Source organism: Ahaetulla prasina, chromosome 10, assembly GCF_028640845.1.
Source record: "Ahaetulla prasina isolate Xishuangbanna chromosome 10, ASM2864084v1, whole genome shotgun sequence".
Lineage (NCBI taxonomy): Eukaryota > Metazoa > Chordata > Lepidosauria > Squamata > Colubridae > Ahaetulla > Ahaetulla prasina.
The window spans coordinates 15,213,827-15,240,360 of record NC_080548.1 but is presented as its reverse complement, the minus strand read 5'-3'; the positions used below and the strand labels follow the sequence as shown (position 1 = coordinate 15,240,360).

Sequence of the window (26,534 nt, the reverse complement as noted above, 5' to 3'; positions counted from 1 at the left end):
GTGGCTCAGGTGAGGGAGGGGCCCCAGACGCCGTTCACCTGGCTGGGCAGGTAAATGCCAAGGCGGGGCTGGGGGGGGGCAACGCTTTCCCAGGCGGGGGGGTGAGAGAGAGAAAGGCGACCCTCGGTGTTGGGGAAAGGTAAGCTCGCCCCCTCCCCAAGGGGCTCCGGAGCGGCTGGAGGCCTTCCGCCAGGAAGTCGAGGCAGGCCTGGCCCAGGTAGCGCTGGAGGTGACGCTTCCCCCTTCGGATGCTTCGCTCCCTTCCTCCGCTGGTGCAGCGTTCCCACCCCCGGCTGGGTTTTTTTTTTGGCGGGGGGGACTCTTCTGTCGCTGCCCGTCTTTTTTCCCACTCACCCCGGACCCCGAAGATCCCTCTGGGCAGGAGAGATCGGAGGCCAGGCCAACTCCGAAGGGCTGGGCCAGCGAAAGTTTGACATTTGCACCGCCGAGGGCTGCCGGCGCTGCGCAACAGGTAAACCGCTCGCGTTTTTGTCTTGCCTTGTGTAAAAAAACAACAACAACAACAACTCGGGGACTGCTTTCATCCTTCGCCCACCCCCCCACCCCCCCACCCCAAAAATCCCTAAAATTCGACGTGGAGATTCCTGAGCTCCGGTTGATTCCAAAGCAGGCTTTCTATCCAATGAATAGGATAGGTTGCGTTCTTACCTGTTAAGATTTTTTGCTTTCGTTTCATTCCCAAAGCCCATATTCCGGGAACGGTGCCTGATTTCCCCCCTCCCCCACAAAAAAAAGTAAAAAGGGGAATGGTCCGGGACAGGCAGTTCAGTCTTGGTAGGGAAAAATAAACAGCCCCTTCCCCCCACCACCACTTTCCTGTCCAGATGTTTTGGACTTCAACTCCCAGAAGCCCCAACCAGCAGCAAGGGAATGTGAGGGTTATAGTTCGAAAAAAATCTGGAAATTGCCCAGTTGCCTTTCTTTCCCAAGGCTGAGGTGCCTCTCAGGCCATTTCTTCGGAAGGGTTTCATTTGCATGTTTGATTAATGGATGTTATTGATTTGAAAGTTTTGCTAATCCGATGGAAGCCTGTCTGCACGCAGCTCTTTGTAAATGCTACAGGTCAGGCCAGATTATCAATACTAGGTAACATACCGTATGTATCCACCCACTTTCTTTTCAACCAGTGACTGGAACTTGATTTGAATCGTAAGGCGACCCCCACCCATACATATTTACAAGAGACTTCCTGAATCAAAAAGCCAGCTACTGAATCCTGTCTTTCCATTCAGCAGAGTCCTGTATTAAAAGAGTCCAGATAATATATTATCTTATTTTATTTACAAAGACAGCATGATCAAAAAGAAGTAATATCTCTTCCTAAAGTATTAGGTCATGGTTGATTATTGAGAAACATGGCTTTAATATTGGAAAAGTTGTGTCTCTATTAGGAGTAGTAGGGGAATCGCAAGTATGATTGGGAAGTAACAGGAAATTACTGATGGGTGGGGGCAATTCCTACAAGGAGTTTGTTAAAATGACACATAATAGGTTCATTCAGGTGATTTGGGAAAGGTTTGCAAATGTGAGCCAACTCAGATTTGTTCAACACAATATTCGTAAGTCACCCGTTTGTGTTCTAATGCAGAATATTAGCGTAGAGGTTTATTGTTCTTGGCTGTCATGCTTTGGACTTAACGTTTTAACCATATTAAGCATTATATTACATAATTAAGCCTTATATCAACCATACAAAGTGTTATTCTCAGTTTACCTCCATCTTGTTAATTTACTCATTCCTTTTCTGTACAAAGAAATGAGATATTTGCAGGATTAGTCCACAAGAAGGAAAAACTCATGAATTTGTTTATCAGTTCAAAGTATGGAAATAAATGTACTGCTGCCATCTAACACATTTTAATACTTTTAGCCAGTCTGTAGTGAAAGCTTACAAAACATGAATACCTATTGCCAGTCAATACTCTAACCCAGGGTGTCAAACTTGCGACCCGCAGACCAGATGCGACATGCACTGGCCACGCCCACCCCCGTTTTAGCAAAGGGGGAAAAGTTGCGATACGTCACATGACGACCTGTCATCGCGAGTTTGACACCCCTGCTCTAACCCAAACAATATGATGGTTTAGTGCAGGGGTCTCCAACCTTGGCAACTTTAAGACTTGTGGACTTCAACTCCCAGAGCAAAGCTGGCTGAGGAATTCTGGGAGTTGAAGTCCACATGTCTTAAAGTTGCCAAGGTTGGAGACCCCTGCTTTAAGCCCTTCTCAACTTGAATGTGGCTATCAGACGGCCCTCCTCTTCCCCACATTTTCCTCTGCAGGAGATTAAACTGGTTTCCCATTTTCACACTAAGCCATCATTTTGTCTGATGTAGCATAATACAGAAATTCAGCCACTGTGGTTGCCAAACCATAATTATTGACGTAGTATGCAAGTGTGTAATTTGGCCTGTGTAAACCAGGGCACTAACTGATTTAACATGCAGGATTAAAAGAAAAACCTGTGGCTGAATGTAAGAGCTGGATGTGGCCCAAACAGCTTGTTTGGATGTCCTCACTTGTTTGGTGTCCTCAGATTGAGCTGTGATTGCTCTCACACCACTAGTGTAGAAGTAACATTCAGCTGGCACGCCAAGCAGTTTTTGTATATGTGTAGAAGGTAAAGAGTGAACCAGCTAGTCCTTCATGTCTTGGAAAAGCAATGAAAATGTTCTAAAGTGAAATAATGTTTCTAAAGTGAAATTGCAGTATTACAGTTAATTCACTGCGTCCAGCTCTGGTGCAAAAATTTTCTTCTTTGGCTCTTATGCATGCCAGGGGTGAAATCTACATTTTTTTGCTACCGGTTCTGTAGGTGTGGCTTGGTGGAGGGTGTCATGTGACTGGGTGGGCGTGGCTATATGAATGGGGAATCAAAAGACAGAAACTCACCAGCAATGTCCTGCTGGAGCAGGGTTGGACTAGATGACCTCCAGGTCCCTTCCAGCCCTGGATTATCCTCTGAAGCTGCGTCTAGTGCCAGGTTTGGACTCCTTCCTTCCTTCCTTCCTTCCTTCCTTCTTTCCCTCCTTCCTTCTTTCCCTCCTTCCTTCCTTTCTCTCTCTCTCTCAAAAACCCCCCGCACCCCGTTTTTCCTCCCGGCAGGCTCTGCTAGGCAAACCAAAAAAAGGGGGAGTCCATTTTTCCTCCCAGCAGGCTTCAGGGAAACTTCAGGGAAGCCTGCTGGGAGAAAAAACGGACTCCACCCCCCCTGTTTTTTGGCTAGCACCCAGCTGACCTGCACGATCATCAAAGGTTTTTTTTTTACTTTTAAAAGCATTTTTTCTTTGGCTGAAAAAATGCTTTTAAAAGTTAAAAAAAGCCTCTGATGATCGCGTGGCTCAGCTGGGCATGGGCGGGGTGGGGGGGCAGGGATTTTTGCTACCAGTTCTCAAACCACCCACCGCCATTGCTACCAGATCGGGCGTTCCAGTCCGAACCGGGAGCATTTCATCCCTGATGCAAGCAGATTTGCATAATGGCCACGATTAGCATGCAATTGGTATGTCCAGATAATGTGCTAACCCTTTGCAGGTAATCCTCAACTTGTGACCACAATTGGAACTGGAACGTCCACTGCTAAGTGAGTCATCATATGACCATGCCTGATTTTATATGACCTTGCTTGCCACAGTTGTTAAGCAAATCATGTGACTTTGCCTACTGACTTTGCCTGTTGGGAGCTGCCTGGGACGGTCACAAATGTTGATCGTCTGACCCTTGAGATGCTGGTTGCCAGAAATACATGCTGGTTACCAAGCAGCCACATTTTGATCATGTGACTGCAGGAACACTTTGATCGTAAGTGGGTGGACCAGTAAGTAAGTCACTTTTTTTAGCACCATCATAACTTTGAATGATCATTAAACAACTGGTCATAGGCAGGGGTGGATTCAGCCGGTTCGGACCAGTTCAAGTGAACCGGATTTTAATTTTAATCTGGTTCGCCGAACTGGTAGTTGCAAGGAGTGGCTGACTCCGCTCCACTCACCCCGCCATTTTGGATGCCAGTTAAGGGAAGGAACCGCACGGAGGCTCTGGGAGAGCAAAAAAAATGAGCCTACCAGAAGTCCATAAACAGCCCTATTTCCGTCCTCCAGAGCCTGGGGGAGGTCGTTTTCACCCTCCCGGAAGCTCAAGCAGAGCCTCCGGAGCCTGGGGAGGACAAAAAACAGGCCTACCAGAAGTACCGGAAATGGGCCCATTTCTGGCCTCTGGAGGACCTCCGGAGGCCAGGGGAGACCATTTTCACCCTCCTGGAGGCTCAAGGAAAGCCTCCAGAGCCTGTGGAGGGTGAAAACGCTCGCCCCCCCGCCGCTTGGTGCCTGAAGCCGACTAGATCACGCCCCCATGGCCATGCCTACCCAGCAACCGGGCAGAGAACTAATTTTTTTTAGTTTAGCTAAAAGTTTTCAATCCCACCCCTGGTTGTAGGTTGTTTATGGTTGAGGGCTGCCGGTAGTTAACATGATGGCCTGGATCCCATGGCATGCTAAGATAATGCCTGTGTCTTGTCACAATGTGCTGAATCCACAGACTGTCTAACCCATTTTAGCCTAGTTTGGCATGTTGTATGAATGTATAGCCACAGCAGTTCTATCACTAGTTTTTTGTAGATTATTTAGAAAATAGGAAATGTTTGAGAGTATAGTCTGATAGTGCTTTAAACCTACATGCCTGCGTAACTCTGCATCTTTGCTGAATGTGCGCTTACAAGATAGGGGTATTTGTTTAACTATTATTTTTTAGCCGTCTCTGTTTGTATGTGTTTTGTAGGCTGCTAAGTTCCTTGGATGCCCAAGTGACAATCATATTTTAAAATACCTCTCTTACACGCCCCTTCCTGCCTCCCGATCAGGTTCTGTTGCCCTTTCACATAGTGCTGGAGGTATGGCCCATAGTTCAGGAAAAGCAATACAAAATACAACTGAACAAGAGTTGGTGACCTTAGTAGAAAAATATCTATATAGCTGCAGTGGCGGTAGCTTGGGCAATAGACGTTGGAGATGATTAAAAGGAGGTGAATGGATCAAATCTTCACTCTCCTGCCCAGAATCTGGTGCTCTCCAGATATGCTGAGAATTGCAATCCTTCTAAGCTAAAAATTCTGGAAAATTCAGACTGGGCATGTCTGAAATTCACCAGCGTGAGGCAGCTGGTGCTAGGAGGTTTATTTTTGTACTCCTGCAATAACTTTTAAAAGTACCTTGCACGAAATTTTCCTAGGATCGCATCTCATGCACCAAAATCTCTGTTACTAACCCATGCTAGAACTCTGGCTGCATTTGTCTGTAAGCTTGAAATTTATGTTGAAAAGGTTGGTACTGGAAGTTTTGAAGAAGAGGTTGGACAGCCGTTTGTCTGAAATGGGATAGGGCAGCGGTGCCAAACTTAATTTCATTGAGGGCCACATCAGGGTTGTGTTTGACCTCAGGGGTATGTAGGGGCGTGGCCAGCTTGACGTCACTCGTGCCTGTGGTGACCTGAACGTGCCAGTGAAAACGGGCCCCCAAGCTCCCTTTCCGGCTGCAACGGCCACCTGCAACCCTCTGCCAGCAAAAATAGAGCTCGGGAGAACCGCACATGCCATGCACCCCACCCTCACCACCACCCGAGTTCTGTTTTCGTTGGCAGAAGCACTGCGGGCTGGTCCTTCACTGTTTCCAGGGCAGCCCCCTTGGGCCAGATCTAAGCATCCCGCGGGTTGGATCTGGCCCGCAGGCCTTGAGTTTAACACTTGTGGTATAGGGTTTCATGCCTGAGCAGTGGGTTGGACTAGAAGATCTCCAAGGTCCCTTCCAACTCTGTAATTCTGTTCTGTTAACTTTGACCTACCTAATCCTTCTTGGGATATTTCCCAGATGCCAGGTGGCACAGCAAACGTAGCCTATCTGTCTTGCAAAAATGGCGCTCTTTCCTCCCTCTTAAGAAGGTATTTTTTCAAAATTCCACCAGTTTATTTGGGAATGGCAGGCAGAATTCCTAGAGATTCCATTACTGGGAGGGAGGGAGAGGGAGGGAGGGAGGGAAGGAAGATTGAATAGTATTGTAGCATCTGCCTTGTAGTCTCATAAACTTTCCAAGATACATAGAGGGAAATGTGCTCATTGCTTAACAAATAAGACATGTCATCTTTTGGTTTTTCGTTTCAACATCACCCATTTATCACAGTTAGACTGGATATCCTGCAAGCCAGGTCTGTTTTCCTAACTCACCTTTACCCTGTCCCCTAAATACCAAAAGGTATGTTATGCAAGACAAACCAGGATATATTTCATTATCTCAATTGCAAAAAGAATGCATAGTTCCTGGCATGTGCTGTTTATTGTATTGCTATCATAAAAGCGAGCTCTGGTTGAGCAGCGGTTAGAATGCAGTATTGCAGACTAACTCTGCCCACAGCCAGGAGTTCGATCCTGACCAACTCAAGGTTGACTCAGCCTTCCATCCTCCCAAGGCCAGTAAAATGAGAATTCAGATTGTTGGGGGCAATATGCTGACATTGTAAATTGCCCAGAGAGTGCTATAAAGCACTATAGAGTGGTATATAAGTCTAAATGCTATTGCTATAAGTGTTCCAGATATGCAAAAGAGCACATGCTTCTTGAAGCATCTCTCAAGAAAGGTACTCATTCTTCAGTCGAGGTTAGAGCAATAAGGGGCCCCAGAAGGCCAAATCTTTATACCCAATTTTTGGACTCTCCTCTCTAATAAAAAGGTAAAGTTTCCCTCACACATATGTGCTAGTCATTCCTGACTCTAGGGGGCAGTGCTCATCTCCATTTCAAAGCCAAAGAGCCAGCACTGTCTGAAGACATCTCCGTGGTCATGTGGCCGGCATGACTCAACGCCAAAGACGCACGGAACACTGTTACCTTCCCACTGAAAGTGGTCCCTATTTTTTCTACTTGCATTTTTTACGTGCTTTCAAACTGCTAGGTTGGCAGAAGCTGGGACAAGGAACAGGAGCGCACCCCGTTATGTGGCACTAGGGATTCGAACCGCTGAACTGCCGACCTTTCGATCCACAAGATCAGCGTCTTAGCCACTGAGCCACCTCTCTAATAGTACTACTGAATTTCAGTGAAATCCTTGCCAAAATTGGTGGCGCATTTCTAGTCTTTTTGAAATTGAAAATCGTGAATGCTACAATGTAGTTCACAAAAATATATTTAATGTAGTTTTTAAAAAACCCACGGAACCTTGCCAAGGTCCCTTCCAACTCTGTTACTGTTAACTATCTGTATTGAGCTATATTACATTTTTCAAACTATCCCATATGTCGTTCTTCAGCATATATTTGTACAGGTAGTCCTCACATTACATGGGCCGTAATAGCTCAGGCTGTTAGAAGCCTGTTATTAGAACACAGCAGCCTGCAATTACTGCAGGTTCAAGCCCAGCCCGAGGTTGACTCAGCCTTCCATCCTTTATAAGGTAGGTAAAATGAGGACCCAGATTGTTGGGGGGAGGCAATAAGTTGACTTTGTAAATATACAAATAGAATGAGACTATTGCCTTACACACTGTAAGCCGCCCTGAGTCTTCGGAGAAGGGCAGGATATAAATGTAAATTAAAAAAAAAAACATTACAAGAGTTCATGTAGTGATTGTTCGAAGGTACAACAGCATTGAAAAAAGTAAAGTGTGACCATTTTTCACACTTACGATCTTTGCAACATCCCCATGGTCACATGGTCAGAATTCAGCCGCTTGGCAACTGGCTCGTATTTATGACAGTTGCAGTGTCCCGTGGTCATGTGATCATCTTCGGATCAGCACAGCCAATGGAGGAGCCAGATTCACTTAACCGCTTTACTAACTGCAGTGATCCACTTAACAAGAGTGGCAAGAAAAGTCATGAAACGGGGCAAAAACTCAGCAACTGTCTCACTTAGCAATGGAAATTTGAGCTCAATTCCGGCCGTAAACTGAGTCACATTTCCTGACTCCTTGACATATACAATTGAGTAGCGCTAAACTAAAGTTTCCTAGCTACTCTGAAGCAAGAGAAGGATTCTGCGCACATGGATGGAGGAAGGAACCCTTGAGCATACCAAGCTGTTCGTGTAGCCCCGAGCCAAGAATTGGCCTTGCGTCTCAACAATCCAGTATTTCTTAATCACCTTCTCTTATCCACCCACATTTTTTTAAAAGAAGAAAACCCAAACGTAAGAAAACATAATCTACGAATAAGGCACTTCATGCAAGATATAAAATTCCTGATGGCCATTGCTTTAAATCAGGGGTGTCAAACTCAAGGCCCGCGGGCCGGATCTGGCCGGCAGGGTGCTTAGAGCTGGCCCGCGGGTTCACCCTGGAAACAGTGAAGGACGTGGCCCTCCCGAGCTCCGTTTTCACTGGCAGAGGGTTGCAGGAGGCTGTCGCAGCCAAAAACGGAGCTCAGGAGCCCGCTTTCTCTGGCAGAGCTCTCGGGCCACCACAGGCACCGCCGCGAATGACGTCAAGCTGGCCACCCCTCCGGTGGTCAAACACAACCCTGATGCGGCCCTCAATGAAATCGAGTTTGATACCCCTGCTTTAAATCAATATAACATTACAAAAGTGGGCTGTTTCACCCCGTGTCAACCTCTAAAATGACAACTGTTGGCAAGGGTCTCTGACATAAGCAATACAGATAAGGTTGGAAAAGCAGAGAGGGTTTGGCTGGCTTTACGATCACTGAATTCCATTCTTCGCTTTTTTGATGGTTTCAACCCTGTGGCGAGCTCTCCCATTTGATAGGGCGAGGCAACTGCTTTAGGCAGATGGTTTTGGCTTCCGTAAAAGGACAGCAAATACCTCATTTACTTAATTTATTCCCTTTTTCTTTTTTCTTTTTTTTTTTACTGGCAGAAGGCAGGACATCCTTGTGAGAATGACTAGTATTTTAGGTTATGCACTCTGGGGGGAAAGAATACACTGTTCAGTTTGAAGCAGGGATGAAATCCAGCAGGTTCTGACAGGTTCTGCAGAACTGGTAGCGGAAATTTTGAGCAGTTCGGAGAACCGGTAGCAGAAATTTGGAGTGGTTTGGAGAACTGGCAAAAATCACCTCTCGCTGGCCCCAGAGTGGAGTGGGAATGGGGATTTTGCAGTATCCTTCCCCCAGGATTGGGGAGGGAATGGGGATTTTGCAGTATCCTTCCCCTGCCACGCCCACCAAGCCATGCCCACATAACTGGTAGTAAAAAAATTTGGATTTCACCACTGGTTTGAAGCCACAAATTATTTCACTCGATGCTTTGCATGGAGCAGTTTTCTTCTTGAATCTCTCTTAACTAACTCATCTTTTTTTTTTTCTGTGAATAATCTTTGGTTTGTCCCCAGATAGAAACTGTGCTGAGTCACAGCCTATCTGCCAAATCATTATATGGTTTAATTCTGTTATTTTGTTAATGCTCCTTATTTTATTTTATTTTTTGCTCCCCTCTGCAAGTACAGGATCTTCTGTCATGGAGGAAGCAGCTCCATAGATCCTCAGTGATTCCATAAGAAGGCAAAGCAAAAGGTAAAATAACTCAGAAAACGGAAAGGGAATGTAGGGATAATGAAATGTGAGAATGGCCTTGGGAGGGAAAGCCAATTTTGGGCATCTGGCATATCCACAGAAGGAGAGGGAAGTGGGAAAAGGAGGAAAAAGGAAGAAATACTTTGAGTCCTGTAAAACAGGGATCTCCAATCTTGGCAACTTTAAGACTTGTGGACTTCAACTCCCAGAGGTCATATCAGTGGGCATGTGTTCTCAGCTCCAGTGCGCATGTACGTGCCAGCCAGCTGATTTTCGGGCCTTCTGATCCCACCAGAAGTAGGGAAACAGGCTGTTTCCTGCCTCTGGGGGGCCCCAGGGGGTGGTTGGGAAGGCCCGTTTTTCTCTCATCTGGCTCCAGAGCCTCTCTAGGAGTCTGGGGAGGGTGAAAACGGCCTTCCTCACACCCCCGAAGGTCCTCTGGAGGCTGAAAATGGCCCATTTGCCAACTTCCGGTGGGACTGGAAGGCCCGTTGTTTGCTGTCCTCAGCCTCCAGGGCCTCTCTAGGAGTTTGGGGAGGGCGAAAATGGCTTCTCCACCCCACCCCAGAAGCCAAAAACGGCCCATTTGCCAACTTCTGGTCCCACAGGAAGTTGGCAAACGGGACATTTCTGGCATCCGGCTCTATTCTGATTGATGACAGAGGGAAGGCTTATTTCTTACAAGGAAGCAATAAAGGTCTTTATTATATCCCAATTTGGATAGCTCTGATCTGATCATATGTGGAATAATTCTCTCTTGTGTTTTTCCTCTTTCTGTCAGGTCTTATAGGGGTGGTGAGTCATGCTGGGAAAGAAACAAGGGCATTGCCGAAACATAAGCCACCTCCATCAGCCCCCTCAAGATGTTGCAGTCCCACGGAGGATCAGTTCTCCTAAAACAAGTGATATTAACCTGGAAGTATTTAACGGCTCTACCCCAGAGCTTAAATACATCCGCAAGCCCAGGCGGGATAGAAGAGCCTACAAAACGGATTCCAATGATTCCCACGGAGGGGAAGGAGAGACAAATACCTTCATCCCTAGACCTGCAGAGAGTCCCCCGCCCCCATGCTGTCCCAGTCTTTCCCAGGTCTGGAACACCTCCAAAGCCATCTTTTGCTGCCTGATCACCTGTGGGAACTGCTTCAAGGACTGCCGAGCCAGTATCTCCTACAACAGTACCTTGACAGAGGATGGGAAGAACCAGGAGTGCAACGGACGTTCAACTAACAGTCCGGCCAATAGTTCCCCCAATGAGAAGAATGGGAGCCGAACTGGGAAGAGTACAATGGGAAGCAGTTTTAGCTACCCTGATGTGAAATTGAAAGGGGTCCCAGTCCCGCTTTACCCAAACAGGAACCCTAGCTCTGCCACAGACTCTGATTCGTGTTACAAGGAACCTTTGCCCGAGAGGTTCCCTCAACACAGCATTGAGAAGCAGCCTGCCCCGACTAGCCACCGAAGCTCTGAGGAACATTATTCCTTCCATGAGTCCGATCTTGAGTTTGGCGAGCTGAACAGCTCCATGTCAAGTAGGGAGATTGACGGCCTCATCTTCCGGAAACTCACCGAGCTTTTCAGCGTCCACCAAATCGATGAGTTGGCCAAGTGTACCTCCGACACGGCCTTCCTGGAGAAGACCAACAAGATCTCAGACCTCATCAACAGCATTACTCAGGACTACAATTTGGATGAGCAGGATGCCGAATGTAGGCTGGTTCGGGGCATCATACGCATCAGCACACGGAAAAGCAGAGTCCGACCACGTGTTCCTGCCCCAAATCTCCCAAGTTCAGGGGAGATCACCAGCCGAGGCAACCCACTTCATAGCGCCAATGAGACTATGCTGGCATCCGTCCTCACTAGCGAAGAAGGTATGCATGAATTTCAGTTTTAGGGGTAGGACGTGGTACCAAATGGGGGGGAAACCAAATACACCACAATTTGGAGTGCCACGTATAGGGCAGTATTGAGGACAGGTAATCCTCGACTTACAACAGTTTGTTTAGTGACCATTACAGTCAGTGGTGGGTTTCTACCGGTTCGCCCTGGTTTGGGCTAACCGGTAGCGGCGGCAGAGGTAGGTTTCAGCAGGTTCTGACCAGTTCTGGAGAACCGGTAGTGGAAATTTTGAGTAGTTCGGAGAACTGGTAGTAAAAATTCTGACTGGCTCCGCCCCCATCTATTTTCTGACTCCCAAGTCCCAGCTGATTGGGAGGAAATGGGGATTTGTAGTAACCTTCCCCTGGATTGGGGACGGAATGGAGATTTTACAGTATCTTTCCCTTGCCACACCCACCAAGCAACACCCACTAAGCCATGCCCACCAAACCATGTCACGCCCACCATACCACACCCACAGAACTGGTAGTAAAAAATTTTGAAACCCACCACTGAGCGGCAGCAACAGGAGTCTCCACCCATCCACCCAGACATCATCACGGACGCTCTGCGCATGTGCAGAAGGTTCTGCACATGTGCAGAAGCGCTGTGTGCAAGCAAAACGAGTGTGTGCACGCGCACGCATGCGCAGTTCCAAATCGGTAGTGAAGGTAAGTGAAAACCGCTACTGGTTACAATGGCCATGAAAAAAGTGACTTGGGAGTGTTTTTCACACTTATGACCATTGCAGCATGACCTCACACGATCACACAATCAAAATTCAGATACTCAGCAATTGACTCATATTTATGACAGTTGCAATGTCCCGGGGTCATGTGATCATTTTTTGTGACCTTCTGACAAAGTCAATGGGGAAGCAAGTTTCTCTTAACAACCGTGTTACTAACTGAAAAACTGCAGGAATTCGCTTAACAATCGTGGGCAGAAAGATGATAAAATGGGGCAAAACTCACTCAGTCCCATGTAGCAACAGAAATGTTGGGCTCGATTGTGGTCGTAAATCGAGGACTACCTGTAGGTGTTATAATGTAAAACACATCTATGTCTTTCTCTTCTACTTCAATCAAATCTCTGTAACGCATATGAATAGAAAAACTTCCCGGCATAACTTTTCACTAAAAGTGACATCCTTCAGATGTCCCAGAGGTCTGATTTTTTCAAGAGGCAACTGGACTTTCTGGTTTTTCTTTGAAGACCTTTCGCTTCTCATCCAAGAAGCTTCTTCAGCTCTGACTGGATTGATGACTGAATCCTTCCATTCCCTACCATCCAGTCAGAACTGAAGAAGCTTCTTGGATGAGAAGCGAAACCTCTTCAAAGAAAAACCAGAAAATCCAATTGTTTCTTGAAAAAAAAAAAGCACCTTTGAGACAACCATGGCCTGGATGACTGAGAATCTGCATAGACATCTTTCAGTTGTGTCAGGGTACAACTTCCACTGGACCCAACCAGCATAGCTGATGGGGAAACTATAGATGGTCATTTTGGAGATGCCATTTTTTTGCTGGGTACAGTTTTGAGAGAGGCTAAAAAAGGAAGCATATGACTTTAGGGGTGGGACTAATCCCGTGGCCCTACACATTTCTCATGTCACACCCAGAGTAGCTGGGAGTGGGGTGCTGTTTTCTCACTGATCAAGTCAGCAGTGGGGCCATTTGTTACCCTGCACCAGGTGTGAAATCCAGCAAGTTCTGACAGGTTCTGGAGAACCAGTAGCGGAAAATTGAAGTAGTTTGGAGAACCGGCAAATACCACCTCTGGCTGGTCCCAGAGTGGGGTGGGAATGGGGATTTTGCAGTACCCTTCCCCTGGAGTGGGGAGGGAATGGAGATTTTGCAATATCCTTCCCCCAGGAGTGGGGAGGAAATGGAGATTTTGCAGTACCCTTCCCCTGGAGTGGGGAGGGAATGGGGATTTTGCAGTATCCTTCCCCTGGAGTGGGGAAGGAATGGAGATTTTGCAGTACCCTTCCCCTGGAGTGGGGAAGGAATGGAGATTTTGCAGTACCCTTCCCCTGGAGTGGGGAGGGAATGGGGATTTTGCAGTATCCTTCCCCCAGGAGTGGGGTGGGAATGGAGATTTTGCAGTATCTTTTCCCTGCGACGTCTACCAAGCCACGCCCACCAAGTCACACCATGCCCACCAAGCCACGCCCACAGAACCGATAGTTAAAAAAAAAATGGATTTCACCACTGCCCTGCACGCATAACCATTCACAGAATGAGTCTTAGAGTTGCTTAGTTTTACATATAGACATAGGTAATTAAAGCACCCTGCCTCAAATTCTACAGGGTATTCATCTCAGTAGAAGGCACTTCTATTCTGCCACAAAGATTTTGCATATATTCAAAATTACCACTTGCTTCCCTGGAATGCAAAATACAATCTAGGAGAACATCAACATTTTTGAACAACAGCGGCTTCTGTCTGGGCACGCTGCTTTTCCATTTCCCAGGCTGCCTTGGTGCAAGTATCGTCCTGCTCTTTTCTCAACCCTGGGGCACAGCCCACAGGCTACAGTGCCCAGGCAGAAGCTGGCACAGCTTGGCTGTCTGGGACCAGGCACTGCCTGCATGGATAGAAATTGTTGTTCAGAGAAGCAGTGGTGAGGGCAGCATTGAGAGGAGGTAATGTTGGGGTCCAAACAGGGGTGAAATGCTCCCGGTTCGGACCGGATCACCCAATCCAGTAGCGATGGCAGCCAGTGGTTTGGAGAACCGGTAGCAAAAATCCCTGCCTCCCCCCCATGCCCAGCTGAGCCGTGCGATCATCAGAGGGTTTTTTTTACTTTTAAAAGGATTTTTTCTTCAGTCAAAAAAATGCTTTCAAAAGTAAAGAAAAAAAGCCTCTGACAATCAGACAACTCAGCTGGGATCATCGGAGGAGCCTTTTAAAAGCATTTTTTCTATAACCTCTTCGGCCGAAGTGGTTGTAGAAAAAATGCTTTTAAAAGTTAAAAAAAAAAAAGTTGGCCACACCCACCCAGTCACATTACCCCCACCACCAAGCCACGCCCACAGAACCAGTAGCAACAAATTGTACATTTCACCACTGGGTCCAAAGGTAGGGCAAATGGTGGCGGGTGGGGTGGGGGGAGAGGGATGATGCACAGATGGGAAGATGGATCTTGAGGAAGATCTTTCATGAGGCCCTTCTGAAAGGGCCCTCAAAGGAAAACAAGGTCCTGTTCTTTCTGGTACCCCAAACAAAAATATCTATGGAAACCTAGACTCCATTGCATCTAGGTTTGCAGTGGGGGAGGGGGGCAGTTTTGCAACGGAGAATTGGGACACTGTAGGCCACCCACTTCCCTCAGGATCCTCCTACACAGAACGCAGAATGTTCTCAGAGGAGTTACAGCAGACTGCATCATTTCCTTCCAATATTTTTTACTACCGGTTCTGTGCCCGTGGCTTGGTGGGCGTGGTGTGGCTTGGTGGGCATGCCAGGGGAAGGATACTGCAAAATCTCCATTTCCTCCCCACTCCTGGGGGAAGGATATTGCAAAATCTCCATTGCCACCCCACTCTGGGGCCAGCCAGAGATGGTATTTGCCAGTTCTCCGAACTGCTCAAAATTTCTGCTACCGGTTCTACGAACTCCTCAAAATTTTTGCTACCGGTTCTCCAGAACCTGTCAGAACCGGCTGGATTTCACCCCTGGGTCATGGGCTGAGCTCCAAAGCAAATCAGTGATTTGGGCGGGGGGGTCCGTTTATGGCCCCACAAAACATAATAATTGAAAAGAAGGAATGGCATTTGGTGCTGCAGGCGTGTTTTTTGCCCTGAGGAGAAATACCCTTTTGCAAAAAATACTTGGGCTTCAACTGGGAACTAAACTTGCACCAGCAGCTGTTTTAATGTTGTTGTTACCAGTAGTCTGTGTTTACCAACCGCAATTGGGACTGGCAACTCAGTCACTAATCGAAGCGGTCACTGAGTGGAAGCTACAGCCGTGCTTAGTGATCTAACTTCAGCTTTCCTTTGCTTTACGAAATTGTAAATGTGAGGTTTGCTTGCAAAATTGCTTTTTATCACTATGGTAATGGTGAATGGCCCCTAAATGAGGCACTTACTAAATGAAGACTGTGTACCAGTAGTCCTCACCTTATGGCCACAATTGAACCCAAAATTTATCTTGTTAAATGAGAAATTAAGTTAAGTGAGTTTTGCCCCATTTTACAACTTTTCTTGCCACAGTTGCTAAGTGAATCTCTGCAGCTGTTAAATGAGTAACACGGTTGTTAAGTGAATCTGGTTTCCCCATTGACTTTGCTTTTCAGAAGTTTGCAAAATTTGATCACATGATCCCAGAACACTGCAACGGTCATAAATGCGAGTCAATTGTCAAGTATCCAAATGTAAATCATGTGACCATGGGGAATGCAGCAATGGTCGTAAGTGTGAAAAATGGTCATAAGTCACTTTTTTCAGTGCTGCTGTAACTTCAAATGGTCACTAAGTGAGCTGTTGTAAGTCGAAGACTACCTGTATATATTTTACAGTTCCATCTGGTGCCCAGCCTTTGTCTCAGACTGAGATTCCCGTTTTACAACGGTTTAGTTCTCTATGAAATTAAACCACCTCTGTTTGATAAAAGCTCAAACTTGTGACAGCAGGAGTGTTGTGTCTTGCCCGCCCTCAGAGCAGCCGGGGCCTTCTTACCTGCTCCCGAACACGGAGGAATGTATGCCTCCCGGCCCCAGTCCTGGCTCCATGCCCAGACAAACTGCAGAAGAAGGAGCACCTCCCTGCCCCAGCCCTGACTCCATGCCCAGGCAAACGGAGCAGCTAGACCCCTCCCCCTCCTCCACAGCATGTGAGCCTGAGGAGGGTTTATTCCCAACAGCTGCTGATTGGTGTGACCCTCGCATCAGAAGGCTGGATAGGCGGAGGCAACAGAAGGAAGGGAGGGGCAGGCCTGGATAAGTGCTGAGTCATGGAGCCACACCCCATGGCCTATATAAAGGATCTGCTTTCTGGCAGTCTCTGAGTCAGGCAAAAGTCGAACTTATCTTGCTGAAGTCACTTACTGGTCTCCTGCCTGCTCTGAGGACTTTGCTAGGACTTTGGGCAGAGCTGCAGAGGCAAGCCTGATTCGGATTTCCCTGACCCGGCCGTCAGCAGAGGAGTGGGACACGACAAGGAGACTGTCTTCTCATTTGGCTGCTTCTGAGATAAACAGTTTTTTCCATGGATCCTGATCTTGAACGGCTCAGGAAGCAAAGTCTATTGCTCTTTGCAAAGCATTCCTCTGTCTGACATCCATAATCCAACATTTTTGTCACTTTTGTTGACACTTTCAGGTGAATCCAAAGCAGGGGTGAAATCCAGCAGGTTCTGACAAGTTCTGGAGAACCGGTAGCAGAAATTTTGAGCGGTTTGGAGATCCGGCAAATACCACCTCTGGCTAGCCCCAGAGTGGGGTGGGAATGGAGATTTTTTAATATCCTTCCCCCAGGAGTAGGGAGGGAATGGGGATTTTGCAGTATCCTTCCCCTGCCATGCCCACCAAAACCATGCCCACAGAACCGGTAGTAACAAAAATTGGATTTCACCACTGATCCAAAGATATGTAACATGACCCATCTGAGTTGGGACATCTATTCAAATGCCAACCTCTCTGCTAACTGCCTTTCAGATTTACCTGTTCAGATATCGGTAGAAACGACAGCAGATATGCAAGCCAGAAACATGAGGCAAGGTACCTATAACACAGCAGGTGAGTTTTCTTGGCCTATTTTAGGACAATTGGGGTTTGGGGGCTTATGGTGGTTGGGTCACGGTTGCTTTCATGAAAGAAATGGGGCGGTGAGAAAACTTACAGACATCTGCTATTTGACCTACCGTAAGGAAGAATTAATGGGTTTCTACCAAGTTATTGCACTGATTTATACTGGATTGGTTGATTGTGCCTTCAAGTAATTGTTGACTCCTGGTGACTTCCCGGACAAGTCCCTGGCAAAGGACTTTTCTTGGCAAGTTTTTGGAAGTGGTTTGTCATTGCCTGCTTCTTCCTAGGGCTGAGAGACAGCGACTGGCCCAAGGTCACCCAGCTAGCTTCATGCCTAAGACAGAATTAGAACTCCTGGTCTCCCAGTTTCTAGCCCAGTGCCTTAACCACTGCACCATACTAGTTCTCTTTAAAAAAATACACAGTGCAATAATAGTTATGTGTATTGGGAGAGTGAGACCGTCTTTCTGCATTTAGAAGGAAGTCTCATTTGGCTTTGGTCGTACAGAATTTACTGTCGCATTTTCGCGAGGAGAATCTATGCCCTGGTGGGCTGCTTCCTCTTCTCTATCTCATGCAATTATTTCTCTGACCAGTACAAGGTGACCTTCATTCAGCTAGTCTAGATGTGAAGGTAACCCCCTACCCAAATTTATAATGCATTTACGTTACTTTCTCTGGCTCATGCAGAATTATATGCACAAAATCCTGTGCTTCCTGGAGCTCGCTGGAACAGGATAAAGCAATGGGGCAGTTTGTTTTGCTCTGTAAATGTAAAGGCCCACGTTACTTTATGAAGTATTGAAGCATTGTCCAAGTGAGGCTCCCTCCCCTTCAGAGCTTTGCACAGCCTTACACTGTAGCATCCATGCTGAGCATTCACACAGATCTATGGGTGTTGGCTATCATGAATTGAACATCCTTTTGATGATCCAGCCGTGTCGTGGTTTCCACCCAAAATTGAGAATATTTGTAGTTCAAGGTTGAACTGGGGTGGTTTTCTTCCCACATATCAAAATATGTCTTTTCTGACATTAACCCAGGGGTGAAATGCTCCGGGTTCAGACCAGATCGTGCAATGCGGTAGCGATCTTGGCTGGTAGTTTGGAGACTGAAGAGGTTGTAAAAAAATGCTCTTAAAAGTTTTTAAAAAAAAAGTTGGCCATGCCCAGCCAGTCACATTACCCCACCATCACCACATCGCCCACAGAACCAGTAGTAACAAATTTTACATTTCACCTCTGACTTGTCCCCTCTAAAGCCTTTCAAAGTTTAAGATTTGAATGTCTCTCTTTCTTTCAGTGGCATCTGCCTGTTGAATAAGATTTGGGAAAGTGGGAGAATCTACACAGGGTCTACAGCAGGGGTGAAATGCTACCGGTTCACTCCGGTTTGGGAAAACTGGTAGTGATAAAAACTACCGGTTCGGACAAACCATTAGTAAAAAAAAATGCTTTAAAAAAGTTTAAAAAAGGTTCCGACGATCGCACTCCACAGCCGATTGTCAATCAGCTGTGCCGTGCGATTGTCGGAACCTTTTTTTTTACTTTTTTAAAGCATTTTTACTACCTATTAACGGTAGTAAAAAATCCTTTTAAAAAGCAAAATAAGGTTCCCACGATCACGCAGCACAGCTGTGATTGTCGGAACCTTTTTTTAACTTTTTTAAAGCATTTTTTTTTACTAGTGGTTCAGGCGAATAGGTAGTAAAAGTGCTTTAAAAAGTGGGAGGGGTACGTTGGCCACACCCACCCAGTCACATGACCCCCTCCCACCAAGCCACGCCCACAGAACCGGTAGTAAAAAAAATTGCATTTCACCACTGGTTTACAATCCCCTTTGGAATAGCGCATAGAGACCCTGAAAAATTATATGACCCCCCCAACCTGTTGATTTTTAGGAGAGCCATCCAAAGTGCGGTTTTTTTAAGGCTGCCTTAGCCACAGAGTGCTTATGAATGATGTCCCATTGATGTTATTCTGAACATTGCTTTGGCTGTATTGCATGCGCTGGGATTTACTGCTTTGGGGTATCAAAAAATCACATAACTATGTGCCAAGAATATTTTTGAGCTACTTTTTAATTTAAGCCCTCATAACGTTCTGACACGGTGGCTGAGGGGCTAGGACGTTGAGCTTGTAGATCGAAAGGTCGGCAGCTCAGCGGTTCGAATCCCTAGTGCTGCTGTGTAACAGGATGAGCTCCTGTTACTTGTCCCAGCTTCTGCCAACCTAGCAGTTTCGAAAGCACGTAAAAATGCAAGTAGAAAAAATAGGGACCATCTTTGGTGGGAAGGTAACAGCATTCCGTGCGCCTTTGGCGTTGAGTCATGCCGGCCACATGACCACGGAGACGTCTTCGGACAGCGCTGGCTCTTTGGCTTTGAAACGGAGATGAGCACCGCCCCCTAGAGTCAGGAATGACTAGCATGTATGTGCGAGGGGAACCTTTACCTTTACCTTAACGTTCTGAAACAGCACGGACATAACGGGTATCTATTTATTTCTGCATTGGCCACCCAACCTCGCCAAGTGACTCTGCAGTGAACAAAATTTAAAAAATGAAAAGAGTTAAAATAATACAAACGTTAAAATATATAGTAACTGAGAATAAAGCACCCATGTAGGCAAGTGATGTAATTTAAACAATACAGATAGGATAGACGACTATGGAAATTCTTCTAAGGAAGAATGCTCTGGATTAGTTCTTTACTAGCTTATTTATTTATCAATATACATTTGATAATTTTGAAATTATTCTAGGCAGTGTACAGTAAATGAAGGAAAAAATCTAACATGTCAAACCCAGTCATATTGAAACACACACATACATTTGATCAGCAATGGCGCCATCTCAAGAATCCAATATCCCAATAAAGTGTATTTTTTTAAAAAAAAGAATTTGATATCCCTTTTTGCTCTGGTTGTTAAGTGAATCATGGGGTCATTAAACAAATCCCGCTTTCCTCACTGACTTCGCTTGTCGGAAGCCCCCTGGGAAGCTCATAAATAATAATCACAGGATCAAAGGATGCTGGAACCATCTTAAATACATGCTAGTTGCCAAGCACCTGAATTTTTATCATGTGACCATAGGGACAATGCGATGGGCATAAGTGTGAGGATTGGTTGTAAATTACTTTTTTCAGCATCGTCATAAATTTGAACAGTTACTAGACAAACAGTCATAAGTTAAGGACTACCGGTAGCTATCATGACATGCAAAAATACTAGTTTTGAAATCATGGTTGACTGGGATTTTTGCCTGTTCACTCGAAGCAAAATAAACCACTCAAGAATTAAATCACCGTATTTTTCGGAGTATAAGACACACCTTAGTTTTTGGGGAGGAAAATAAGAAAAAAGATGATTGGCAGGTAGATTGGCCTCCCCGAATACCCCCAGTCAGCTGTTCCCAGAGGTGAATTTTAGCAACAGGTTCCTTGGTTGTCAGCTCTGTACCTTGCTTTTTTTTTTTTTTGCTTTTTTTTCTGCCTCTGAAACTTCTGAAACTCCGTTTCAGAAAAAACTATTTTTTAATGCCTCTGAAAGCCTCTGAAACAGCTTCAGAAAAAAAGCCTCTGAAGCTCTGTTTGGGGGCTTATTTTCTGAAGCTTCGATTCTGATACTTTTTTCAGCCTCTGAAACCTCTGAGAAGCTGGGCGGGGCTACATTCAGAGTATATTTTCACCCTCTTTTTTGGGGGAAAAGGGTGCATCTTATATCTGAAAAATACAGTAAATCCATTTGAACAATTCTAATACTGGGTCACAAATAAATAAACATAACATAGTTTGATAGATAGATATATATACATACATAAAATGTAATATTATTCTTTTCCTGATAGCCATGGAGAGAGGCAAATGGTATTCAAGGTATGAACATTTTGTCCTTGGCTTGCTGTAATGAGGTGCTTCAGGTTCTGCTGGCTTCTGAGGTTTCTTAAGGCATCAGCCTTAAGGGCTAGGAACTTGTCAAGGTTTTTTAATGCCATCTGAAATTCTCCAATTTCTGAATTCCGTTTTCCAGTGCCTGGTAACCAAAAAATTCAAGGGAAGGGGGAGGGTGGTTGCAAGAATAAACAAATATAATTACGCACTATAAACTCTGGCCTTTAATGGAGACTCTATCATGTCAACTGGGAAGTAAATAATCCTTCATATTTTACTAAAAGGAAGAATCTAGCCCTCATGGCTGCTTATTTCTAAGAGGTCTCATTGCTTGCCTGGGACTCTGAAGGGTTTCCATGTTACTGTATTCCTTTTCATAAATATATTTTCCCCTTTTAAAAATAATTGAGAGAATGCCTCAATAGCGCAGGATCTTCTTTAGCTGTTACTATAGTCCTGAAGCCACCCCAATGAAGTCAAGTGAGAAACAGGGTTCGAACCTGGGTAAAACATATAGGTGATCAGCCAATTAGCTAATTCTAAACTTCCGAATTCTCTTTGGGCACTCACATTGAAGTCAGGTCACAGTCTTCATCCAAACCCTACTTTTACCACACCCCAAGTTCCTTCATTCCAAGAAAACTGGAAAAACGATCTTGTCGTTCACTTTTAACTACAATCTAATGCAGTCAGAAGATAAGGAGTAGGTTTTATTTTTTTAAAAAATAGAGATTAAAAAAATCAATAAGGAAAAAATGAATTTAAAAAAATGAATCTTTTTTTTACTAGTGCCCCTTGATAAAGGCCAAAATATAACAAGAGGAAAAGATTCTAGTTCTTATTGAAGCAGTCATTTTTAACTGTGTTTTATCTAGCAGTAAACATTTTGCCCAGTCCTGTTTTGAAAAGAAGCCAGGTGGCTGTTTTACTCTTTACCTGGAGAGTTGAAGCACCTGATGCTACATCAACAGTGCACCTTAGCTAAGTTTGAAGGACACTTAATCATGCTAAAGGGGACGAAACATTTCCTCGTCGTTCCCAAGGGAATCACAGGGATGTCTTCATGTACCCCCCAGGAGTTGAGATCAACTCAAAACACATCCCCACTATTTCTATGATGGCTTGGTTGAGCTACACAAGGGTGGGCTGTTTGGGGTTCGGGCGATCCTCTAGCTAGGATTCTGCCCAGTTCAGCAAACCCCCAAACCCCATGCCTGGCTGGCCCTGCCCTGCCCACCCCTCCCCGCCCCTCCCAGGAGTCTCCACGTGGCCCATTTTCGATGCCAGTTAAGTACAGGGCTCGTGTGGAGGCTCTGGGAGGGCAAAAAACGGGCCTCCCGGAAGTTCCAGAAAGCTGGAAATGAGCCATTTCCGGCCTCCGGAGGGTCTCCGGAGCCCGGGGGAGGCCCTTTTCACCCTCCTGGAGGCTCCAGGAAAGCCTCCGGAGCCTGGGAAGGGCGAAAAATGCCCCACCACCACCGCCAGGGTGCAGGAGACCAACTATGTCACACCCACCATAGCCACACCTACCCAGCAACCAGGCAGACAACCCGTTGCTGAGATTTTTGAAGCCCATCCCTGAAGCTATACCCTCTCAGATGGACGTGGGAATGGCTGGGTGAATTTCTTTGGTTTAACATGGGATCTTGGGACAGGTATAAACAGGGCTGGGTATCCATAACTGCAGTGTGGTTAAAGCTGGCTGAGAATGTGAGCTATTCATCTTTCTGGTTTTAAAGCATACATCCCACTCTCTCTTGGCTACAGAGAGTCTCTTACAAATGGGCAATGGGTGGTTGATGGAATGTGGTTCAAGGTCTTGGAGTTTCTAAGGCTTTAGTGTTCTTTCTCTCGACAAGCAGAAATGGGATTTTGAAAATGCTGAGGAGGGTTTTTCTTTTACACAAAAACAAGCAGGACCATTTTTCTCAGCATCCCAGTTCTTGAACGCAGCGCCTGGATTACATGGCTAAAAAAACAGAAACTGAGGAAGGCCCTATGTATTTTTCTTGTCCATTATTTCAACTGTTTACATTTGTTGGAATTTGCACCGTTCGTCTTTTTTTTCCCCCTTCACTCGCACGAGTGGCTTCCTGTCCTATTGTGTGTGCATGCGTGTGAGGATTATTGAAAAATAATTTTACGTAAGATTTAAAAAGTTACAAAAACATAGAAAAAAGAAAACCAATTAAAAGAATGGGAAAAAGTGAAAGTCAGCCAAAAGCAAAAAGCAAAGCAAAAAAGAAAGAAAAGATTTTTAAGGAAGCCATTTCTGACCTTCTTTTTAGCACTTATAAACCTCAAGTTACCATTTGTAGTCCAGTGGTGGGATTCAATTTTTTTTACTACCGGTTCTGTGGGCGTGGTTTGGTGGGCATGGCATGGCATGGCTTGGTGGGTGTGGCATGGTGGGCATGGCATGGCTTGGTGGGCATGGCAGGGGAAGGATACTGTAAAATCTCCATTCCCTCCCCACTCCAGGGGAAGGTTACTGCAAATCCCCATTTCCTCCTGATCAACTGGGACTCGGGAGGCAGAGAATAGATGGGGGCGGGGCCAGCCAGAGGTGGTATTTACCGGTTCTCCAAACTACTCAAAATTTCCGCTACTGGTTCTCCAGAACTGGTCAGAACCTGCTGAACATCACCTCTGATTTGCACCCTCACAAACTCTGTATCTTAGTTCCCGCCATCCCATAAGCAACCCATTTTAATCAGTGAATCCCAAAACCAATAGTTCATATTTATCCATTTCCAGTGCTTCCTGTCCTATTTTGGAGGGGGAACAGCTAAAAATTATAGCAATGTCACATGCCCATTCTACAACAGTCGTCTTCACATTCTAGATTGTAAAAGAGTTTTATAGAAATCAATACAGTTTTCAAATGATTCACAAAATTGAGACATTTTTATTAGGGGGGAAATTATATATGCAGCAGGGGTGCTATTCAGCAGGTTCTGGAGAACCAGTAGCGGAAATTTTGAGTAGTTCAGAGAACCAGCAAATACCACCTCTGGCTGGCCCCAGATTAGGGAGGGAATGGAGATTTTGCAATATCCTTCCCCTGGAGTGGGGTGGGAATGGGGATTTTGCAGTATCCTTCCCTTGTCACCCCCACCAAGCCACACCCACCAAGCCACACCCACAGAACCACTGGTAAAAAAAAATTGAATCCCACCACTGTTATTATGCAGCCATGGTTACAAAATATTGTTCTATTTTACCCTTTCAGTATGCTTTATCCTAGCGTTTATTTCTTGTGTGTATATAACTCTTCTCTTCCTGTTTCCTCCCGTCCCCCTGCAGGACCCCCATTAAGTAGAGGTTCTTCTTTCCAAGAAACAGAGACAGACTCCTCCGGAGCCCCTTTGCTTAAGGTGTACTGCTGAGAAATGTGGACCCCAGAAGCAGTGAGGCCTTTTAAGTCACCCTCACTAGACACCGGTTCAGAAGCGATGGACGATGGATTCTGATGCAAGCCATCCACAACTGGGCCTTCCAAGGAATTACTTGATTTCTCTTGCCATTTTCCAAGGTTGATCCTGCTGTAGACTTGCTTTTAAGGTGACCTATTGGTGCTTTTTGACAATTTCCTAGGCGATGTTGATCTCTGCTTCAGAAGTGAACAGAAATGATGTAGCAGTTACAGCTTTTTGCACATATCCTGTCCTTTAACCCTCCTGCTCTCCCCTTACCCTTGTCAGATAAGGACTGGCCTCTGCATTTTTCCTTTCCAGAATAAAAGAGATCTTCTTGCCCGTCAGGCTTATTCATCCAACAGACTTATCTGTTACTGACTTGCCATTCATTTCCTCGCTCGGGATTCAGACTTGATTGTTCTCGTGCGATTTAAGGCCTAGGGCCTTAAAACGTGCACTCTTCATTGTAAATAGCTCGCCGGATCTCTGAGGGTGAGACTTCGTTGATTTAGGAATATGACCTATTCCTCCGTTGAAATCTTCAGAAACTCTTGCTGCCTTTCCTGTAGTTTAATTTTATTCTTTATTTCTTAGGGGATGCCTAAATTGGAAGTGCAAAGTTTGGGGGCAGGGGGCGAGCTGTTACTGCATCTTAGGGTATTTTGATTCCTACTGTGCTTTGGTGGTGCGGGTTTTTTTTTTTTAAAAAAAAGCAAATAAAATCATATTTAAACAATGAATGTTGAAAAGTCACCCCCTTTGTCACATACAAAGGGACTAATTTAATGGCTAGACATTGGGAGAGTTGTAATTCCAACAAAGCTGGAGAACACAGCAAAACTAGAGAACACACCAGGTCGGAGAAGGATAATTTAAATCAGGGGTCTCGAACCTTGGCAACTTTAAGACTTGTGGACTTCAACTCCCAGCTGGCTGAGGAATTCTGGAAGTTGAAATCCACAAGTCTTAAAGTTGCCAAGGTTGGAGACCCCTGATTTAAAGGCTGGCATCTGAGGAAGGAATAGAATGCTCTCCCTTTTTTTTAGTAAATAAAGATTTTGCACAGCGCTCTGGTGGTTGCTTCTGGCTCCATTGGGAAATCAAATGTGGCTCATGTATATAAAAATGTCATTTGGCTTCAACGGTATTGCTGTAAAGAAGTGAGGTATCATTAATGTGTTCTTACTTGAACGTTGTTTAAGAAATGTTGCCTGGTTCCTTTTTCTAGCAGAATGATGCAGCCCATAAAATGTGTCTTACAGGAGCAAATGAACCCTAAATAGTCTAACACAGTGATGGCTAACCTTTTCCGGATTGAGTGCCCAAAGCGCACATGTGCATGCCTAAACCCTCAAGATGCAATGCGTGTGTGGTCCTCACATATGCGCCTCACCCCATGTGCATGCACACTTGGCCCCTATGCATGCAACCCACCCCCACGCGCGCCGTTGCCCCAGTTCAGCTCCCTTGCACATGCGCGCATGCCTCCCGCCGGCCAGCTAGTCTTCAGATCTCTGCCGTGCATGCGCAGGGGAACTGAACTGGGGCGACGGCTCGCGTACCATCAGAGAGGGTTCTGCGCGCCAGAAGTTCACTATCTCGGGTCTAACACGTGGTTTCCCGAACGTAGGAAGCCCACGACTAGCTGACTTCCTTCTTGCTTCCTACTTGTTGTTATTTAGAGGTAGATCATCTCAAATTCTTGGAAAAGCAGACATAATACTTGTTCACTATAATGAAAAGCTACTAAAATAATGTATTGGTAATATTACACAATTGCTACTATTTCTACTCCTGCCTTGAAAGGAATTTGGCCTGTGAACATCTTCATTGAATAGAATAGAATAGAATAGAATAGAATAGAATAGAATAGAATAGAATAGAATAGAATAGAATAGAATAGAATAGAATTTTTATTGACCAAGTGTAATTGGACACACAAGGAATTTGTTTTGGTGCATATGCTCTCAGTGTACATAAAAGAAAAAATACATTCATCAAGAATCTAGGGTACAACACTTAATGATAGTCATAGAGTAGAAATAATTCCCGTCAAT

The 26,534-nt window shown here is 45.6% G+C and overlaps 1 protein-coding gene across 3 annotated transcripts; it reads left to right on the top strand.

The window, feature by feature from the left end:
• The first annotated feature begins 89 nt into the window (after positions 1 to 89).
• On the top strand, positions 90 to 25,387 carry KDF1 (keratinocyte differentiation factor 1). Of its 3 annotated transcripts, XM_058195963.1 has the most exons (6): positions 90 to 472; positions 9,465 to 9,531; positions 10,313 to 11,405; positions 17,074 to 17,154; positions 21,016 to 21,043; positions 24,365 to 25,387. In XM_058195963.1, exons 3-6 carry the CDS (start codon positions 10,334 to 10,336, stop codon positions 24,378 to 24,380), a joined length of 1,197 nt encoding a protein of 398 aa, XP_058051946.1. In that variant the 5' UTR covers positions 90 to 472; positions 9,465 to 9,531; positions 10,313 to 10,333; the 3' UTR covers positions 24,381 to 25,387. The 3 variants fall into 3 exon arrangements, with proteins under 3 accessions (XP_058051946.1, XP_058051945.1, XP_058051944.1); XM_058195962.1 differs by lacking the exon at positions 21,016 to 21,043 and having other exon boundaries at positions 94 to 472; positions 9,460 to 9,531; positions 24,365 to 25,379; XM_058195961.1 differs by lacking the exon at positions 21,016 to 21,043 and having other exon boundaries at positions 95 to 472; positions 24,365 to 25,379.
• Positions 25,388 to 26,534: the final 1,147 nt, after the last annotated feature.